Raw genomic sequence first — 22,568 nt, 5'->3', positions numbered from 1 at the left:
CCACTCAATTTGATTGTCTAAGGGACTGGTTTACACCACAGAGTTGATGTAACTGCAGCCCAGTCTATGCTGCTCTTATACATCTGATCTTCAGCCATTCCAGATCTACTGATCTCGTTACCATTAGGGTGCACAACAATTCGCAAATTCCCTCTAAAACCTGACAAACCCCCTTCCTCCAACTTTATGGGGCTGACTTCAAAGCCTGAATCTAGGAGGTGTGTTTGTTGAGAGAGAACAAGTTCCTTAAGTAGGGGGGAATTCGGATAAAGAATGCATGTGTCCGGATGTGCCCTATCCGGGAAGGCCACTCTGTCGATGTCAGAGGAGCTTATTAAACCAAGAGCAGGAGTTTCTGCAAAGATCAAGAGAATGTTTGATCTATTAAGGCAAGCCGGCATATCTTTACCCAATGCTGATGTCATCTTAAATCTTTCTTGCTGCCTTTAGTAACATGCATTCGCCCCCTATTGGTACTTTACATCCACTCACCCTCCTCCGTTTCTGCCCCTCTGGCATGTTTTAGGATGCTATATTTGCCCGTTTGGCGTGAGACCCCCCCCAGCAGAAGTGCTCCCGTGAAGCATAGCTAGTTGGTGCATGCAATCGCTTTAGTAGATCACTACACCAGAAGACACCGAGGGATACATATTCGAGGGTAATTATCTCACTATATGTGTTTCAATTATGAATAGTTCCGATGACAAAACCGGTGTTCGTTGGTGTGTATTTGGTGAAATCTGATCTGTTTTTTACATTTCATTTTTTGTTGAGCAAATTGATCTCATAAGGGAGTCTCTTATACCGGGCACGTTCCCCACATCACCATCCAGGCAACCAGCATTAAAGTATTGCCTGGAAGGCATCACTTGACTTTCCTCACCCTCCCCAACCCGGTTTTTCAATGGCATAGTAGAGGGAAGCGGTAGAGATGTCTCCATTATGGCAGGGAGTCCCTGTGCGTGGGCACGATGCCCGAGATCAGACCCATCCCCCCTACGGACCGACCCTCGGCCCGCCTCATATGTACTTGCACTCATGCACATGGTCGAATGTGTGCCAGAAACCACATTCTTTCCAATTGTTTCTAGAGGCGCATAATAATCAGTAGGCAGCGGATCAGTCTGTATATTGCAGACCGTTGTTTTAGTTCTGATCTTCTCCAGTCACAGATTGGGCACACTCTTCAATGAGAGGGGACATGTTGGGCTTAAAGAACGGTTTGTAATGAAGTCTGATGTTGTTCTGGGGTTGTTTTCGTTGCAAGGATTTTTTTTTAATGGGGTTATGCGATTTTCCTTGCGATGGAGCATTCACAGTAGGTTCTTCAGTAGCCTCAGTCAGTCCCGACAAGACCTCATCCTCAGCACGTTCTGCTTGCAGTAATTTACACTGCTCTCCCATTAAGGCAATCATTGCATTGTCCTTTGTATTGGTTTGTGGGGAAAAACATTTCTTTATTTGCCCTGCCTGAGACACAGGGGAGTGAGTAGTGCCACGGATTTTATCAAGGACTGTAGAAATGGTAGTATCTGAGATTTCTATTATTTCAATTATCTCTTAATTACTCACAGTTTTGGTAGGGAGATCACTTTGGAGTGCCGTCGAGATGCCTATGTCGGCTCCTGTAGGTCAAAAACGAAGTTCAGATCCAATGAGATTAAGTTTAGAATGTACTTCCATCGTCACGAAGTTTGTTTATTTCACCTCAGCCCAAATATTGTCACCGAGAGATACAAAGGAGCTCAGGACCATGTAAGAGCTGAGACCGTTGGATGGGTCAGACGGATTATCTCATCAGCTTCCTTAAGTGTGTGATGGAGAACTGGATTGTCATGTCGTTCCTCCTCAGCCAATGAGTGATCAATATCAATCTGAGCGTGGCCCTCCAGATCATTACTGATGGAATATTTGTCAATTAAGTTTGTGAGGTGCGATGGCGAGCCGTGTACTGATGCATCACAGGTTTGTTGTATCACACTCTTAGCATTCTCAAACCGTCTGTTCTTCATGTTCTTGGAGTTGATCTGCAAATTAAATTATGCTAATATTGGTTAGATCTTTATGCCCGACAATATTTTCTTGTGCAGCCATGACTGAATCATCTAGCATGCCTTTTCGTCGGGCCACAGGTAGTACTTTCACTTCGGTACTTGTTGCGCTCTTTTACAAAATAATGATCCAAATAACACTGGCCCAAAATGGGTCGAAGGGCTGCTTTCACTTTCAGAGTTTTAAATGAGGCCAAAGATTTGTTGATTGTAATGTTATTGGTCTGACACATTTCTTGATTTTTGTGGCTTAATGTTATTTTATCCCTATTTGTTGGTATGGCAAGATTGAACTGATCACCCATGCTTAGGATTAGTTGAGGGAATAGATGGTCAGCCGGGATTGATCCACAGACCGCTTGGTCAGACAGCTCTGTGTTGGAAAACCGACATAATGATGTTGAGACCTGTGGTGTTTTTAGTGCATGATCACAAAGCGAGGAAACAGTCTCATTCAGTACAGTCTCTTCTAAGGTTGGTGCATGGTCCAGTATTGGCTCATGGCGCGACTGGCTTGGCAGATCAGCTTGCATAATGACATAAAGAGACAGAGCTACAGGCGGTACTTAAATTTTACTTTTAGTTGTGATACAACTACAGAAGAGTCCTAGTGCAGTTGTTAATCGTTTGTAGTAGTACAGTAGTAGTAGAGTGTGATAAGTCCAGATCAAAGGGATGTAAGTTCCAACAGTCTTTGGTTAATAAAAAACACTTGTGCACTAACCCAAGCTTATCCACACACAAGCTAACGGTAGTTAGCCCAGATCAAAAGGAACAATGTCCCAACAGTCTCTGGGGGAAGAGTATATTTTTTGTATACATCAACGGTTTGCAGTTTTCAGGAAAGCCAGTTCAGAGTTTTCAGTAAAGAAAAACACTGTTCCCCATAGTCTCCTCGAATAAATGCCTATGTTGGACAATATATTGACAATGTTTTGAATAGCGCTCAGCAGTATATATAAACACGTGTGCAGCCGATTATGAAATTGCTGCTTACCATTTGCTATTGCGGCGCCACTCACGCTCGTTCTTAGACTTGTCCTCAGGTCTCAGACGTGTGGAGTCAATTTAGGGGGTGCCGCTTACAGTTCACAATTGCTGCATTGCACGTGCTCGATCTCACATTTATCTGGAGTTCCAAAGCTGATGATACAATATGGCCTCCTCGCAGCCCACAGCCTTCAATCTGCAGACTGTAACACTTTGCTTCCCGCTTCGTGTTCTGCTTCGAGGTGGGAGCCGGTATTAAACATGAAGTAGCAGGCAGAGCCTGTTAGCAGGGTAGACCGCGAGGAAACACTGGAGCAAGAAAAACAGCAAGTAGTCTGCACAGTATGCTGCAGACTAACACTTTGCTTCCCACTTGATTTCTTCTGTAATCGTGTTGATAAAAGATTTGCCAAAAATGCGAGAACCCCTCTACTGAGAACTAACAAAGCCAAAACACCTGTTCTATGGGATGGTGCCCACCCAAGGGGTTTATGATAACATTTCGGCTAACTGGGAATTACCAGAGGAGTAACATCTATCTACATATCAGCCTGAACTCACTCACAATAATAATCCAGCACTGAAATAATGGACAATTACACAGTGAACAAAGCTACCAGCAACAAACCCAGACACTTTGCTGCCTTGTTGGGCGTCACAGAGGTGCGGCCTTGGTGCAATGTCTCACTGGGAACAGAGACCAAGGAGTCCACGTCTGGATTACCCTTAGTAATAAAGCTAATAAGGACACTGAACCACAATATTTTTGAATGTGTATATACAACATTTTCTTTGTAATATAGTGGACTCTCTGACTCCCATTGTTTCTGTAAATGCCCTTTTTGTAGCACAGTTCTCCTTACTGGGACCACGATTGAGAACCTTAAGCTTTCCAATGAGTCAATGTGAACGGTTGCCGAAGGATTTGCTGAAATTAAAGGCGGCCCCATCAACTCCTTTTCTCTTAATTAAATGATTAGTTTCATGATCAAAATAAAATCTAATAGTCTTCACCTTAGTAAAACCATGTTGATTTCCATTTAACACTCGCATTGCTTCTAGACATGGGATTTATTGCTATTAGCGCCAGAGACATGACATCTGACCAATCAAAGTGCAAGAAATGTGGGCTGGAACTACCTGCATGCCACCTTGTAGGCCACCATCACCTCCCACAGACCCTCCATTCTGTACATTGCCTCCACTTCCGACCTACTTTCCAGCTTCCGCAGCTCTCCTTACCTCCATTCACCTATTGTGATGCTGCACGCTAGGCCCCAACTATTCATACCTTACTCTCATGGCACACCAGCACTGCCCCTGCAGTGTTTATGGTAAAGCAAAAAGGAGCTCCACTCGAAAACCATTCCATATCCAGGCAGTCATTTTTTCACACATTGGCTCAACGGTTCACACATGCTCACTGTGGCTTTTTTCAAATATGTTTTAGCACCCCTGGGGTTGGCCAGAGGGTGGGAATAGCAATAATGCCCACTGTAGCGGACGTCATCACCAAGTACTGGCATTGTGGACCAAAGTTAATTTCTTAATTCAACACGTTTCATATTAACTTGCCCAACTCTGTAGTCTAGATTGCTAAAGTCACCAGAAAGCACAAGCTAGAAAGTTTCAACTAATAAGTAAGAATGCAGCATCACTGACAATTACATGAGAGCTGACTGAAAAGAGTTGACGGGGCTAAGTCACTAGAAAGCACAAGCTAGACAGTTTCAACTAATAAGTTAGAATGCAGCATCACTGATAATTACATGAGAGCTGACTGAAAAGAGTTGACAGGGCTCCCTTAAAACCAGAAATCGTGGAGGCCCATGCAGATTGTGAAAAAGGAGGACTGCAAATTGAAACTAATTTTGAGGAATATAAAAAGTATCTATGACCGATTGGACTGGGTGGCATGGAGCCCAAAAAACAAGCCAGGTTGAATAATGTTCTGTACTCTAAAAATGAACTTAAAAGCAATGGAGTGGAATACTTACAGTTTACTAGAAGGGGTGTTGTAGAAATCTCGTTTCCTCTGTGCTTGTTGGTTAAAGTAGTTGACTGTTTGATGGGTGAGAAATGTTTTGCTGCTGAAGGAGTGTACACGTGTCTGACCTGAACCCCGGGGGAAGGAGAGGTATGGATATTGCATTCAGCTGAGTGAAATGTGAAAGAAACAAAGGAAAAACACAAGTTATAGGAGCCTTAAGAAAATGTTTAAAATTAACAACTCCAAATTAATTTGAGGAAGCATCATAAATTAAAAAATATTTACAATATTCAGGAAATAGGTCCTGTTACTTCACAATATGTCCCTAGTCAGAAAACCTTAAGATGTAAGCGATACAGTTTTATAATTCATGTGCACTTGCAAAAGGATCAATAAAAAAGAAAATAGTCTTTCCGGTCACCCTCACAAGAAACCATTTGATTATTTGAAGTAACCTGGGACAGGACCATCTGTATAGGTGAGAGAGAAGGCATTAAAACAATGGCAACAAAACCAAGTCTACAGATTTCTGATTGAAGCCATTTCGATTACATTGACTTTTTGGACAAATGTTCAACATTTAAAACCTCATAATACTTCAAGCAGGTAAAGTGAATACAATTGGTGGTCGTATGGTATGTAAATACTAAAATCCTTCTTTTGCTTGATAAGCCCTGAGCACACATCTCCTCAACAGTATTGCTCAGCAGTATTTATACACTCATATGTTTTGTGTTAGAAATGTTTATCCAACAGAAAACATACAATCAGAAATTACCCGTTTTGTCCACAAGTGCATACTGGATATGTGATCAATCAGAGGGCAACTTTGAATGTATGCTGGTATACTTTAAGAAAATAACCACATTGAAGGATGTGCCAATGAATATACTAGGGTTAGTTGACGGTGTCGTTATACAAAAGTAAGGTCATAACATACATTTATAATGGCTAACCAACATACAAGATACCCTGCCTGGTTAAATAGACAATGGGACAATCATCCCTACAGATAATAGGTGTATTAGCTACTTTTACTCATCAGAAATTGGCAAATACTCCCAAAACATACCACAGAGTAAAAATACCCACAACAAAAAATAGGAAAAATACATGTAGAAAATCACGCGCCTGCTTTCACCCTCACAGCTCCATGGATATTTTTGGACAAAAAGTGCACGTTGTGCCACAGGAAGAAATGACTATTTTAACTGCCTGATTAGAAGAAGTAAACATATTTTAATGTGCATGAATAACTAGGTGTAAAGAAAGAAATATTACATAAATATGTCCGTTTTTCAGTTAAAACATATTTGTACTCGTTTATAAAATGCTCTCATTGAGAATTGAACTTACATTATTACTACCTAAAAAATCATTTTACTGCCAACTTTAAATTAGGGAGTAAATATACTTCCACTTCAAAATCTTATCAGGAGCACTGGGGAACATGACTAAAATAAAAAAAGAAGGACTGGCTCAAGATGAGACTCTTGACAGGGAAAGACAGTACTATGGAGACATTTGAAAAGAAGAGTCATGGTGAAAGTCAAGGAATAGATTGTTGAGACGCCTTGCTTAGCTTCTCTAGGGAGGGTAACATGAAGCTACGATAAAAGTACTTAGAGTAAAAAGAAATCTAGGGTGGATGCCCAAAACTATATAGCTAGTATAGACTTCACTTAAAAATGTGCACATTTTGTATGTGTACACTTCATTTAACTGGTACTGTAATCTATTACCGAAACAAAATTTTTCTTGTGTTTGCACTTAGCTGCACTGAACATACACCAACACCCATTTACCCATTCTTCTAAGGAACAAGTTACTTACCTGTAACTGTTGTTCTCCAGCATGGGTCTGGCATGGATTCACATGCTCATTCCCCATCGTCAGGCTGGGAATCCTCGGTAAAGAAAAAAAATCAGTATCAGTTTTGTTTCTGATCTGTCTTTCTTAGTAGTAACCAATAACTGGTCTCTGGGTCATACTGCACCCAGCCAATGAGAGCCCTCTCCCTAAGCCCCGCCCCTGGCAGCCATCCTCAGATTTGGTAGCACTTAAAGTGGCAGTATGACCAAGTGAAGAGCCGCAGAGGGGAAAGGATGGAGGGTTCGCATGTGAATCCATGCCAGACCCATGCTGGAGAACAACAGTTACAGGTAAGTAACTTGTTCCTTCTCCAGCATGGGGTCTGGCATGGATTCACATGCTCATGAATATAAGAATACATAGCAGTACACACATGCACAACCACGGGAGGTGGCAAGGCTCAACATTAAGCATTACATAAACTCAACATTAAGCAACTCTTACCTCCTCACCAGGCCCACCTTCAGGCCAACAGGTTGCGCAGCACTGCTTGGCCGACTCTGGACTCCTCCCTGGAATCCAGGTCGATGCAGTAGAATTTCGTGAAGGTGTGCGTCGACCTCCACGTAGCAGCCCTGCAGATTTCCAGCAGGGGCACACCAGACAAGAACGCCCTAGTAGCAGCGATCGCTCTGGTCGAATGGGCTCTCGGACGGCCGGGCAACGGTCGGTTTGCCAACCGATGACAGTGCATGATGCAGCCGGAGAGCCATCTGGAAATGGAAGCCTTCGAGAGAGCCTTCCCTTGGTTCACAGGTCCAAAGTTCACAAAAAGCTGCAACGTCTTCCGAAAACTCTTTGTGCGGTCCACGTCATCTCGGCCCGCGACGAAGGCGACGGGAAGAAAATTGGCAAACACCAAGGGCTCGTTGAGGTGGAAGTCCGACGGCACCTTGGGCATGAAGGAGGGGTGCGTACTCAGCACCACCCTCGTCTCGTGGAAAGTCAAGTATGGGGGCTTGCAGGATAGGGCCTGGATCTCTCCCCCTCATCGTGCAGAGGTGATGGCCACAAGGAACGCTGTTTTCCACAACAGAAATTTCAACGGTGCCGAATGCAGAGGCTCGAATGGCGGCCCCATGAGCCTGGTCAGCACCACGTTGAGCTCCCACGCCGGGGCCGGAGCCTTCACCGGCAGGAACGATGGGAACAGTCCCTTCACCAGGCGATGATACCATGGTGTAACGGGAAATCGCTGCAAGATGGATCTTGATGGAAGCGTGAGCTAGCACCGCCTTGGCCAGGGACAGCAGATACGGCAGCACTTGAGGGGCCGTAATTCGCAGAGGGTTAATCTTCTGTGCACGGCACCAGACAGAGAACCTCTTCCACTTGTGTCCATAGCACTTCAGAGTTGAGGACGCCCTGGCCTTTGCAAGTACCTCCTTGCAGTACGCCGGGATATCGTACCCTCCAAACTCTAGTGCTGCAGGAGCCAGGCCTGCAAGTTCAGCGACTCTGGGTCGTGATGGAGGATGGTGCCTCCCTCTCTGGAGAGAAGATCTGCGTCCGTCGACAGTCTGACTGGAGGGGGGACGCTGACAAGTCCAGATGGTTCGGGAACCAGATGTGTCTCGGCCACGCCGCTGCGACGAGGATCATCCTGCACCAGGACCTCTTGAGTTGGTTGATGAGTCGGAGCAGCAACGGCAACGGAGGGAACGCATACAGGAACGCATACAGGAACAGGCCGTCCCAGGGGAACGAGAAAGCATCGCCCATGCTCCTCGGCTGGGGAAACCTGCTGGCGAACATCTGGCACTTGGAGTTTGTTGCCGTCGCAAACAGGTCGATCTGGGGTTTGCCCCATCGTTGGAAAAGCCGATCCACTTGATCCTGACGCAGCTCCCACTCGTGGCACAAGCGCAGCTCCCTGCTGAGTGAGCCGGCGATGACGTTCTTTATTCCTGCTAGATGGAAGGGCCCAGAAACATCCCCTGGGCGACGGCCCAGTGCCACAGATCCTGGGCCTCCTTGGACAGGGCTGGGGATCTGGTGCCTCCCTGCTTCTGGATGTAGAACATCGTGGTGGTGTTGTCGGTGAAAACCCTCACCACCTTGCCCTTGAGGGACGGGAGAAACGACCTGAGGGCCCAGAACACTAGTCGTAACTCCAGGATGTTAATGTGGAGTGACCTCTCCTCCGGGAGCCAAAGGCCTCTCGCATGCAGATCTCCGATGTGCGCTCCCCATCCCTCCAGGGAGGCGTCCGTCATCACCGTCTCCTGATGTACCGGGGTCTGAAAGTCCTTGCCCGCCGCGAGATGCGCGGGGGTGCCCCACCATCGGATCGCTTGGCGGAAAGCCTCGTTGAGCGGGATCCTGTCTTCAAAGCTGCCCGTCGCTTGTATCCAACGGGCGTCGCGGAATTCTGTAGAGGACGCATCCGTACCCTGCACAGGCACACCAGGTAGATGCATGAGGACATCATTCCGAGCAGGGACTTGATGGATCTCACCCTGGCCACATCCGTGGCCAGCAGGCGCTGCACCTTGCCCAAGATGGTCTTCGTCCTTTCCTTACGACAGCGAGGCCAATCGTGCCACTCTATCGAGATTGGCTCTCAGAAACAGTGCGACCTGCGACGGGACCAGGTGGGATTTCGAGTAGTTGATGGAGAATCCCAGGTCCGTGAGAAGTTGGACGGTCTCCGCTGTGTGTTCGACGGCGAGTTCTCTTGTCCTTGCACGGACGAGCCAATTGTCCAGGTATGGGTAGACGTGAATCCCCCGCAGGCGCAGCCGCGCCGCCACTGGTGCGAGGCACTTGGTAAACACCCTGAGCGCCGACTTCAGCCCGAACGGCAGGGCCTTGAATTGGTAGTGCCGCCCCTGGACTACGAATCTGAGAAACTTTCGGTGTCCTTTTAGAATGGGGATGTGAAAGTAAGCATCCTCCAAGTCCAGCGACAATAGGAAGTCGCCCTCCTCTAGATGTCCCAGCACGTGCTGGAGGGTGACCATCCTGAACTTTTGCGCCTTGATGTACTTGTTTAACCGCTGCAGGTCCAGGATGAGGCGCCAACAGCCTGTCTTCTTTCTGACGAGGAAGTACCTTGAGTATACTCCGGAGCCCCGGAGCCTCTTGGGGATGAGCTCGATGGCACCCTTCTTGAGCATCGCCCTTACTTCTAACAGCAGTTGAGGGACGGGATTTTCCTTCCTGGCCACGGGAGGAATGCGGGGGCACTTCTTTAGAAGTTCGAGAGTGTGCCCGTGGGCCAGGGCACCCAGCACCCAACGGTCGGTGGAGATGTACTCCCACACGCTGACGAACTTCGCCAGCTGGCCTCCCACCGGGGTGCTCAGGTGGGTGCCCGACGCTACGGCCGGTTCATTCCTGCTTGGAGGTGGCCTTGCCACCTTGGCGATGAGATCCTCCTGACTTGCCGCGTCCTCTGTAGGCCTCCTGCGACGAGGAGCGGGCCGCCTGGCGGTACGTCGAGGAGCCGCCGCCGTATTCCTTGGAGGCACCCTGTCTGCCTCTGGTGCTCCGAAAGGGCGGCCGTCGTCGCTGCAACACTCCCAAGGCCTGAGCCGTCTCCGTGTCGGTCTTGATGGCCTTAAGTGACTCATCTACTGTTTTCCCAAACAGGTTGTTCCCATCGAAGGGCATGTCCAAAACTCTGGTTTGCACGTCCTGGCGGAAATCAGTTGCCAGGAGCCATCCCCGCCGTATAAGGCAAACACTGTTGCCCAACTGGCGGAATCCGGTGTCAGCGATATCCATGGCCACCGTTATGGCGTGGTCCGACGCCACCTGACCTTCCTGCAGGATCTCCAGGGCCTCCGACCTCTTGGTGTCCGGTAGGAAGTCCGGCAGGGGAGCGATCTTGTACCACAGCTCCCTGTCGTAGCGCTAGGGCATTGGCCGCCTTAATTGTCGTCGCCGCAGACGAGATGACTCGCCGTCTCATGGCGTCCAGCTTCTTTCCCTCGCTGTCAGGTGGGGAGGTCGAAGTTGAGGATGACGCCCCCGCCGCCTTCTTCTTGGCCGCCGCCGAGACGACCGAATCCGGGGTTGGCTGTGCCCTAAGGCACAAAGGGACGGAATCGGGGACCCGGTACATCTTCTCGTACCGATCCCTCTTGGCAGGCGTCGTGGACGGGTTCTTCAGGGGAGCAAATCCCTCCTCCCAGATGTTGTCAATCAATGGTACCGCGAGGACCATCTTCCTCTTGGCCTCACGCTGCTGATAGAGAAAACCTTCCTTCTTCTGTTCCTCGGGGCAGAGCTGAAAAAGCTCGGATGCCCTGGCAATCATGGCATGGAAGGAGCCAATTTCGTCGGGCGGGGAGGCCCGAGGGAGTGGTGATGAAGGCCCGTCCCGTCAACACACCCGTCGTCATCTGTCCCCGTCGTGGCCGTATCCGTTCTGTGTCATCCCCCGGGACAGGGGAAGGAGATGAAGGCTGAGCAGGCCGCGAGGGCTGGAAAGGCAGGGGAGGATGAACTCTCCTTCGCTTGTTCGGAGGGCTTACCGATGGGCCCGGCTCTGTTGGGTCATCCGTTGGAGCGAGGGGCAATCTCGTCCTTATCTCTGTGCATAAGGTTTGGATTGCCATCAAAATGGCCACCGAATTGTCCTGAGGCTCGGGCTGCGACCGGCGCGATGGTTTCTCCTCCTCCATGGGAGTCTCGTCGGCAACACCGTCGCTCTCTTCGTCCGCCTCCTCGGGGGTTCAGCCCGTGGGGCCGGACCTCCTCGACCTTTGTTGAGGCCCTGCACAATCTCAACCAGCTCCTCCTCAGAGACTGTATCTGTGTCTGTGACGGCCATGCCCCCCCTCTTTTTCCACCGGGGTCTTCACGGGGGTCTTATCGATGGGCTGAAAAGAGGATTCCCTCTGTGGCGGCAGGGAGTCTCTGGGCCCTGAGGTCGCCTCCACTGGGTTAGCCTCCACAGAGATCGACCGGGGCCTCTCCAGAAGCTTAGCCGGGTACGGATTTTCTCTTCCTCGAGCCAGAGCGTTGGCTCGTGGTCAATGGCGTTAGTGAAAGTGCGCCCTGCCTGGCAGCCGATTAGCCCGACCCTTCGGCGCTCCCGGTGCCCGCAGACTCGCGGTGCTTTGCCTTCTTTTGGCCCCAGTCACCGGGGCGCCCTCACAGGACTTAGAAGACCGCTCAGACTTCTTCTCACCTGCTGGGCCCTTCTCCAGCCAGCTGGCGAGGCGGGACCGACGATCCCTCATAGCCGTTCCAACAGGTTCTTGCAAAATGCACAGTCCTTTCCCACATGCGTCTTATCTTCGTGAAGGCAGTAGAGACATCTCGAATGCTCGTCCTCCCTAAAAACATTCTGTAATCCGCATCCAGGGAAGTTCCTGAACAGCTTGGATCCGGGTGTCGAGCTTCCCTTGTCCTGAGCCATGTCCACGAGGTAGGCCTCAGATCTTCCGGAATCTTCCAAGAAGTGTAAAATGAAAACTTCACCGTTGAGGGGCATAGAAAATTCTGAAACGGGTCCCCGTTGATCGGAAGTAGAAGAGCTTGAGGCTCGATTGACCGAAAAAAAATGAGATAAACTCCTTCAAAAAACGCAAAATGCAGTAAAAGCTTGAGAGCTATAGCACGAGGACTCACAACACTTGAACGTGCGGTAAAAATCTGAGGATGGCTGCCAGGGGCGGGGCTTAGGGAGAGGGCAGTCATTGGCTGGGGGCAGTAAGACCCAGAGACCAGTGATTGGTTACTACTAAGAAAGACAGATCAGAAACAAACTGATACTGATTTTTTCTTTACCGAGGATTCCCAGCCTGACGACAGGGAATGAGCATGTGAATCCATGCCAGACCCCATGGTGGAGAATATTTCTATTTCACAAATCACATTGTTCACGCCATTTGGGTTATCAGCCCGAAAACAGACAAGACTATACTTTAGGTACCTGGTGGAGGAACATGACGAGGACTTGTCATGCACAACTTCCTCCCTTGCGAAGGCTTGCTGCTGTAGATCCGCCAGTCTATGGTTTCAAGAATTTCTCAATGTATTCCTTTTAAAATAATAAAATAAATGTACCCACCACTGCTGGCTAAATTGCTAGCCCCCTCCTTGCTCCCAATTTTGTTGGGTTTCACAATATCAGACTTTTTACAGATCTCTGGTGCCTTTTGATTCTAGCATGTGACAGAACAGAGTTGATAGTAGCCCACAACCAATGGAACCTATGATGTGCCTCATTGCCATTGCCTCATTCCTTAAGGTTTAATAACCCCCCACCATTTTACCATTGCCTGCAAACCCAACCATGCATGCATCCTTTCTAGGACATAGCTGGAGAAGGAGTGGCTCTTGTTTCACAGATTTGGGATTTTATTTCCCCAGTTATAACACTTTAGCTTTCCTAATTGGCTTTCCACATTCCATCTACCTTTGCACATATACTTTTCTGTCCACCCGTTGATGCAATTCTTAGTACATCTGAAATGTCAACAAAATGTCTACCCTATATCTTCTTTGATTAGAGCATAAAGGGATATCATTAACTAGTCAATTCTTGTGTTGGATACAAGTCATTGATGCCGCCACATACCACCTTTGACACATTTAAGTGGTATAGGGAGTATCTGGATAGTGACTGAATAAAGTGTTAATGCGCAATCTTGTACGCATTTCACATGAATGAATTATCAAGGCCCATCGGGTACAGTAGGCCCATTGGGAAAGAGGGTTAATATAATTAGCACTTTTTTATAGCCCTTAGTGGTAGTAGAACTGTACATATAAATATAAAGATGCCACTCAGGGAGATAGGATCTGCAACATTAATTTGGTTTCCCATCTCAGCTCAGAGAAATCAAGGCCACATTCACTGAGGTATTTAAACAACATCCTCATACATTTGAAAAAGGCAGACTGAAGATTTTAATAATTTGGAAAGGCAAAAGACATCATGTTAATTTACGTGTATGTACGTGATTTTAGAAAAACTACATAAGAGACAAGTTGTATTGTGTGATGAATCCTGCGGAGTCATCATTGATCCCCAGCCTAAAATCTCCTCACATGTTGCCAGGGGAGGGCAGCCGCTACCTGGTCCTGCCCATGGGGGCGGTATTATGGGGGAGAATCACATGGGAGGAGATGGTTGTTGAAGAGATGTGGCGACTCCATCCAAAGAAAAGCTGTATTCTTCCTTTTTAAATAAGGAGGACCTTATAATTCCTATATTCCTTATGGCATGCTGTCACTATACAAATCCCTCCAGTTATAAAACTCAAACCTTTCCTAACAACCAATCTAGACTGGATGCCATTCATACCTCATATGTACATAACACACAAATCACATCTCCTGTCCCTGATGAAAATATCCTTAGAAGTCCCGTTAATCCTATGGACTCCAACCCACATAGTGTCTCAGGTACTGAGACGAGGAAGAGGGAGAATGAGTTAATGTGGATTGAAGGAAATCCCAAGCAAACATACAGATTAGTTGTTGCAAAGTGAATCAGCTGTGCGGGATATTTAAAGATGGTTTTCACTGGCAATCATAAGTTGGAGAGAGGAGACGCAGCTTTGACGAGGCAAGAGGCAGAACCGCAACTGAAGGGAGACACAAGGGAGCAGATCGTGTTGAAGCAGGCAGGTGGGTCCCAAGCTGCCCCTTATCAGCACTTCGCACCAGAGTTGCGAGAGACCCAGAGGAGCGTGGCAAGCTCCAAGGAAAAGCCACAAGGGGACCGTCAGCAGAGGAGAAGCTGTGCAGGATGCAGTCGAACCAAAAAGCAGCCACTTTACTGACGAGTGAATACAAGACCGTGGGAAGAGCTGAAAGTGGGTCTGCCAAGCGGGAGACGCCATTCTCGCATTGAGACTTTACCGCACCGACATGCAAGAGATCGGAGATGCTATGAGACACCAGAGAGTTGGCCCAGAGATAGTGGGAACCCCGGGGCGCATCGACCAAGTACATTTCAAAGACTGAATTTGTACAATCTCTTATGCCCGAAATGTTAATATCGGGAAAGCTGGAGTAAACGTGATTATAAACAGATGAATGTTAATGAAGAAGCTGAAAGACAAGATTTGCGTAAGTCTCCATATATGACAAGTTCATATGGGGAAAGTTGGATCAAGCATTGCCATAAGAAAATAAGTACTAGTGAAGAAGTTAAAAAACAACTTCAACAAGTCTTCATACGCGAGATGTCCATATGGGGAAGCTTAGGACAAGTTAAATCCAGAGTCAATGAAGTATAGACAGTAGAGGAGTACAGCTGTGCTATACTAGGAAATAAAGAGAACACTGAAAGAAGACCTGATAAATGGGATACATCAGGCAGTGAGTCATTTGGGGAAAAGATACATGGCAGGAGACTACTACAGGGGATCTATAGAACCCAGAAGGGAATACCTGGCAGGAGAGTATACCAGGGAGTCCGCTCAAAGCATAAGAAAGAAAGAGAAATTGTACAAAGATACCCGACAGGAGAGTATACCAGGGGATCTGAGGAAACTATTGAAGAATTCCTGGCAATGGCCAGGAAGTCATCTATGAAGCAATTGGGTAAAAGGGACACTGCCACCCTTAAAGCAGTTGTGTAAAAGAGATACTTTTGCTAACCTTGAGAAACTGTTACATGGAAGAGACATTCTTGCCCTCCTTAAAGAAACATTATTTGGGAAAAGACAATTTTGCCATCCTTCCTGGAATAATCCAGGGGAAGGGAAACTACACTTTTGATCCAAGGAATTCTCTTTAGGAGAAAGCATTTTTGCTGGGTTTATTTATTTGTTTCACCTTTGAACATTTTGGTTAAACATAGGACACTTTTTCCTTACACTTCTTAGTTGTTCATTGTAACGTGAGGGTCAGATATGTTTTGTACACAAGGACAGTTTAAATGATTTTGACGACAAGGCACAGAATGATCTTTAGTTTTAGTTTCCTAGGCAGGGAAACTTTCTTTAGGATAGGGACAGAGAGACCTTTATCCAACCCCTTTCTTTTAATAAAGAGGTCAGATGTTGAAAACGCTATCACTTTGTGCCCATCTCTAACTTCTGACCCCTCACAATTGCCAAGTTCCCAAACATGATAAAATAGATTTTAAGATTGATTATTCAGTGTGCACATGGGAAACAACATTATAAAATATGTTTTCATTCTGGCAGTCCATGATGCACATTGGTTGTCAGAGTTAATAAGAAGCGATGCTTTGAACTAAGCCTCTATCCTAGATATGCAAATTAAAATAATGGTTTGTCATTTGTTTTTAATGAACACTATTTTCAGTAAACAGGCGTACATTCCAAAACATAAAGTCATGTTAAGACATTACAGATTTGTTTTCATCTGATAGTCTAAAATACATGCTAGAGATCCTTAGAAGATCTGATGGTGTGCAGAGGATTACGTTTAAGATTACAGCAGTTCACAGCAGCTTGCAGCTCCAGACAGAGTTAAAGGGTGCATGTGTTTTGGACTATCAAATACAAAATATAATCTATAATCTCTTATTGCTATTATATGTTTTGGAATGTGAGCGATTATGTGTTCTGGAATGTGAGCATGATCGCTGCGCACAGTGGTTATTTAAAACAAATGGCAAACCGTCATTATTTTAATTTGCAATATCTTATCACTAGTGTCCAGGCTATATATGCTTGGTTTAAACCATTGCTCCTTGCTCCTTATCAACTCTGGCAAGAATGTGCATCATGGACTGCCAGCATGAAAACATATTTTGTAATCTCGTATCTTGTCATGTGCACAATTAATGATACATTTTAAAACCGAGTTCATAATGTTTGAGAATTGGCAAAGCAACTAGTTTATTGTGTACTTTTTCTAAACAGTGTACACACGCATAAATCAATGGGATGGCTTTTGCCTTGCCTCATTACTAATATCTTCCATCTGCCTGTTTCAAGCGTACGAGAGTGTTGTTTACATACCACAGTGAGCGTGGCCTCAATTTCACTAAACTGAGATGGTAAGCCAAATGAACGTTGCCGGCTTTGCCTTCCCGAGTGGCAGCTTTATATTTGCATGTATTGTTGTACAAACACTAAAGGCTATATAAAGTGCTAATTGTATTAACCCTACATTTCCCAACGTGCCTACTGTACCCAGTCCGGTGTGCCTTGCAAATTCATTCATGTGAAATGTGTACAAGATCAAACATATATATACGCTTTATTCAGTCACCACCCAGTTACCGCATTTGACAAAGCAAAGTGGTATAGGGAGCATATAGGGACATTGATGGCTTGTAGTCATCACAAGAATAAACTAATTAATGACAGGGATTTATTAATTTATTGGCATTTCATTACAATAATCACTGCCAACGCAAGGGATGTATATTCCTCCTTGTAAGCATGCCCCAAGGATAGAGTTCTCATTCAATTGCCACACATTAAGTGCCTACGGTAAGCTATACAATTATCTGGGAGAGTGCATTCACTGGTCTAAGGTCAGAGGAGTGGTCCAGAGAATCAAGAAACGTAAGCCAAATGGAGCAACCGCCCACTTTGTCAACTCATTTACCCAGGTCTCTTTCTTGAGGCTATGAGCGTTTCCCATCGTAAAGAAATCAAGTGCTTGGCCAATACAATGGTCAAGCACAAAAAAATCCTTGTTAATGTCCTGTCGCCTTTTTGGTCAGTTAGCAACCCCAGAAAACATAGCTGAAAAGAGGAACCTGGCTTCACTCCAAGAGGTCACTTAGAAATGCTACTAACGCACCGGCAAAATTGGTATTTTAAGGCATCTCTGCCACTTGTCTACTAAAGGAGGACGAAGTATCTCCACATCGAGGGCACGAATAAGTACGCACCCCTTAAAGAACATTTTAAAACAAGAGTTTCAGGATCTGGTGTGGGCCGAGGAACGTTTGAATCCTGATCCGCAAACTGGTTACCATGTTAACCTCTCAATTCACTCGCTGCTGCTATTCTTAAGGGCCGGTACGCTATATAGCTCAGTGATGGGTTGCTACTCTCCCATAGCGCTGCTCTCACCATGTACATTCCATATGCATTTGCCTCTCTCTGGAAAGTGCGCAAAGCCTTCCTTATTCCACCAGCATACCCTGCGTATGAAAGAAGGTGTGACCATTGTAATTGCCAACAATCATGGGTCGTTCAATGGAATAATGACACGATGTATCTATATTTGGTTTCTGACATAATGATGGTATTGATTGATTTTCGAAATTTTGTATTACAAGGATTTTTGTTGGCAAGCCAGGGCATAAGGCCCTGATGAAGGACCAATGGTCTGAAATGCATAGGCCTATTCTTGCTCTTTACTATGAACTTGAGAACCACAGTCTGGTTCATTCTATTGGATTAAAGATGAAATATTTTGCATAATTTTGTTTGAACACATTTTTTCTATCTGAAATCAAGATACCAGTGAAGATATCACAAATATTTTGAAGCAAATTAACCCCTTGTGGGTACTAGGGTGTGCGGCACACAACGATGGCTCTTAAGCCTTGGTCTTCTTCTGTGACCATTCATTCCTTTGTTGTATAAGCATGCCCACAATCAAACAAACTGATTGTAAAAGCATTTTACGGTTTTCGGTTAAACTATCTTAGGAAGAAAGTTGAACAAATAATTCTGTCTGCAATAGAGAACATTTAATGTATACTAGATGGAATTATTATCTCGGATGTCTACAAAATTATAAAGCAATAGTTAAATGGTAAGGCCATGGTTACATCTTTGCTTGCTGTGCTTCTATTAAGTGCGTTTTTCCAACATTTTCACCCATTCCAATTCCACACCAAGAATACCTACCTACTCCTAACCTGGCCTCAGTGATCTTTCATTTTGAAAATGTGACTTTTCTGAAATATAGGGCCCGAGTAGGTGCAGGCTCAGCTACTTCTCCTTTTTCTAAAAACACACCATCCACTATTAACTGCCCCCTCTTTGTTACACTACTTTAACTTCTGATATACTACCATTATTGATAAGAACCAAAGTTTATCATGCCTCCTTGAGGGCGGGCTCTGCTACTACCTAGCTGAGGAGGGGTCAGAGAATATTGCTGCGAGGTTTGCAAAATCAGCTTTGATGCTCCAATAATTATAGTATACAGCACCTTTTTATTTTTAAACTAGGACTGCATCTAAATATTTTTAACAATTGTTTTCAAATGCAAAAGGAAAGCAAATCACTCTCTCTTGATTTTTTAATTTTGCACGTCACACAAACTGCCACCCCCTTTGCCGTTCCTATGCAACCCCTAATTTCCGACATTCTCTGGTATGTTTTCACTCACCATGACTAGCCGTACCACGAAGTAGTAAGAGAAACATATTGTGAATTCTTTATCAAGTCTGAAAGTAGGATAGTTCATTGGAGCCAAATCACACATTCCACAACGCCACCTAGTAGCCCTTTTCTAGAGTTCACCTGCAGTTCTGAGACACATCAACCAGGCATTGTGCGTATGCAAATCAGACCAAAATGAGAGCCTTTTTCTCCAGGAAATTGTCTTCGTCTTACAGGGCAGTGCTACTTTATACATTGCTTAATAAATTCAAGACACACATTTTGCAAGGCTGCCAGGACCAATGCATACCTGGTTTTACCCTTATTAGGGATGATCGTGAGTGGAGTATAGTCCTGACAGCCTTTTGGCTGGAGCATAGGGCATATATACAATACACCAAGAAAGTTATGGTGTGATTAAAAATCCCTTTGACCTGAAATGTGAAAGTAAGATAGGCCCTTTGAGCCAAGTCACTCAGTCTACAATGCCACCTAGAAATTCACCTACAGTTCTGAGTCACATCATTAAGGAATTACCTTTTAATACAAAGACTATTTGCATTATCATATAGTTTTACAAGACATGCTCTTTTCTTTATGGGCAATCATCATGTCATCATTTTAACTGTTTTTGTGATGCTTTTTAATGCTCTAATTGGTTTCTGACTTCTTCTCATGTTCTCTGCGCTGGTCGGGAGCATTACCTCCACATTCCTCTTCCTTATCACAGTACTTACTTGGGAGGTAACCTACCTTTATTCCAGGAACCCTTCCATTTTTTATCTTCTTATCCATGTCCCACCTCTACCCCAACATGCACAATACCCCTCATGTACTTCCATGCCTCAATTAAAAAATGTTCCTGGTTCAGACCAAGGAAGACAGCTGGGCCGTTTTTCACTTAGATATCCTTTGCTTGTAGAGCAACATGGAGAGTTCCTCTGTCCAGCACCACCCTGCTGGACTTGGAGGTTCTTGACAAACGGAATGTGGTGTCTGGGGCCCTTGCTGGGCGAAGGGCCGGCAGTTGAATGCAAGGGGGCTGGGAGGAGGGGTGTGGGGGGTTAGGGGCGGGAGTGTAGAGGGAAATTATTTTTCTACCTTGGTCACATTGTTCTGTGAAATTAAGGGTTGTCATTGCAAGCAGTATGCGCCGTTATAGCAAGGGCACGCCATGCAGGTGCCCATTGTGTTTGTAAATAAAGGGGAAAATGATCCCTGTGGCTTGTTCTTGGCAGGGTGTAAGTCCTCGAGTTCTCTTCTCCAAACCTTAGGTACTGTTTAGGCTTGTTTAGGCTTGGGGTACTTACCTTATTGCCTTTAGTCGCCTTCTTCTCACTGGGGAATTGCATTGGCTTACCTTTTTAGAGTTGATTTCAACTCCCTTCTCACAGGCTTAACAGCTTGTGACCCTACAAGTGATTTTCTGAAACTCTTAACTGTGTGCAAGACTTGATCCAAGTAGTGCATCAGATCCATAGACTGTGTCCCAATTGACTTTGGCTGTTATGGCTCCCTGAAGACTCTTCTGGTCCATTGACTTTGATACCGTTTGTCCCTCATAGGTGGTAGCTTGCTGTATACTGGTACTGCTGGAAAGGCTTATCTAGACTTCATTGGAGGATTTTAGTTGTTCTCACATGTGCTGAGAACTGTTCAAACCTTTTTATTTCCCTAACCTTTCCTTTCTGCAAACTCAGAATCTGCAAAGTAGAACTAGTGTGATATATAAATGCCATTACTGTCCTTTTGATTGAAGTCACCACAGGGTGTTGAAATTAGATATGAAGCATATCCAAAGATTATCCACTAACATGTTTTGATTCTGATAAGTATTTTTAAAGTATATTTGAATTGTTAGAACAAATTACCTTTTTAAAGAATGCTTATTTAAAACTGATTTTTTTAATGTATTTTTTTATTTACTTGTGTATAATCAAAATAAGATTTTTACAAGATCTCGACGAAATCAATGAAGATAATGAAGAAGAAGAAAAAAAGAAGACAAAACAAACAGAGGAAAAAGAAGAAGAAAACACAGAAGGTGAGGAAAAGGAAGAACAAGTAGGTCATGGAGAAAGTGGCAAACGTCAGCATGAGTTCACCAGAAGTTTTGAAAAGCAGTTACACAAAATATTAGTCCAATGAGTTTGGTCGAGATTTGATCTTTTTAAGAGCAATTTCAAGCAGCTTCGCCGTTGCCATGGTCCATTTTGTGTTTTCCCCAGCAATCAAACGATTCCACCATATATCTTCTGATGTTCTTGTGTAGTACAGACCTAAACCAAAAGGTGGGTTACCTAATACGAAGCAGATAAGTGTTGCTTAGTCTCACACAGTGTGACTGCACCAATTCCTACATAACAGTTACAGCCCCTAAGTGCCTGGTAGGCCCGGAGGCAGCGCAAGGGAGACTGATCAAGAAAGAGCCTGGGACCCACTTCACTTATTCTGATTTCACACCCTCTTGATGCTTTATCAATGCTTGTGTTGCCACCGTTCACTTATTTAGTAGCTTTTGCTTGCAAATACCATTATAAGCTTCCCAGTGCACTCTCCTGCTAGGAAACTTGATCACTGTTTCAGTTATTTTGCACAAGCCATCATAATCTTCCCAGTACACTCTTCTGCTAGGAAGCTTATTCACAATTTCAATTCTCTTGACCAAAGCATCTGACACCCTTTGCCAGGTTTCATTGTACTTTTCTCTTGCACATAGGTTTTCTTTACACAACCATTAATTTCTTTCAGTAATACATCTGATACACTTTCGGCAATGCTTGTTTGCCTCTTGGCAAAGTTCATTTAGCTCTAGACAATGCTTATTGAACTCTTTCTTTATTCAATTTAATGGATTCTTTAGATTTCCCTCTTTAACAGTTCTCGGTCCCCTTTACTCTGACTTAAAGGGCCTGATTCATGAAAATGTTTTATAATGGCGCAATGCCATAGGTAAACATTCTGTGAATCAGGCCCTTAATGTATTCAAGTTTTCTTAGCTTCCATTGTGCAATTGACACACCCCAGGGTCCCCCTGCCTTCTGGGCAAACTCATTGGTTTACAGTCGCGTGTCTATCGGCTCTGGTACGGCGCTGGAAAACCTCCTTCGGCTCTCGCTGCTTCTCACCACCTTTCCACGGCCTCGGGTTCCCTTCCGAAGGGCTTCGCATCACCCTGCTGCCTTCCTTGGAGTGCCGGTAAGCACTGTCTTCACTGGTCTGCAGCTGCTTAAGCCCAGGGAGCTTCGCTCTGCTCCCAGCATCCCCGCAGCATTCCACAGCGCTGGTTCCACTTCACCCAGCATATTCCCGAATCTCGACCCGGCTTCTCTCCGGTTTCCGCTCCTCTATTGCTGCAGTTTCTCTAGGTCTCTGCGTCTCGTCCCGTTTCCCAATGAGGAACAAGTCGTCTTCTTGCCATTGAGGCTG

The 22,568-nt window shown here is 45.5% G+C and overlaps 1 protein-coding gene across 4 annotated transcripts in view; it reads right to left on the bottom strand.

The window, feature by feature from the left end:
* Positions 1-22,568, bottom strand: part of ANKRA2 (ankyrin repeat family A member 2) — a 253,723-nt gene that overhangs the window by 101,659 nt on the left and 129,496 nt on the right. For all 4 annotated transcript variants that reach the window (XM_069627498.1, XM_069627497.1, XM_069627500.1 and 1 more), the window contains exon 5: positions 5,039-5,197. In XM_069627498.1, the coding sequence (XP_069483599.1) occupies positions 5,039-5,197 (159 nt within the window). The remainder of the gene's footprint in view (positions 1-5,038; positions 5,198-22,568) is intronic.

The sequence above is a fragment of the Ambystoma mexicanum genome, chromosome 6p (genome assembly GCF_040938575.1).
Source record: "Ambystoma mexicanum isolate Mex_15411 chromosome 6p, UKY_AmexF1_1, whole genome shotgun sequence".
NCBI classification, from domain to species: domain Eukaryota; kingdom Metazoa; phylum Chordata; class Amphibia; order Caudata; family Ambystomatidae; genus Ambystoma; species Ambystoma mexicanum.
This window is presented reverse-complemented; position numbering and strand designations above follow the sequence as displayed.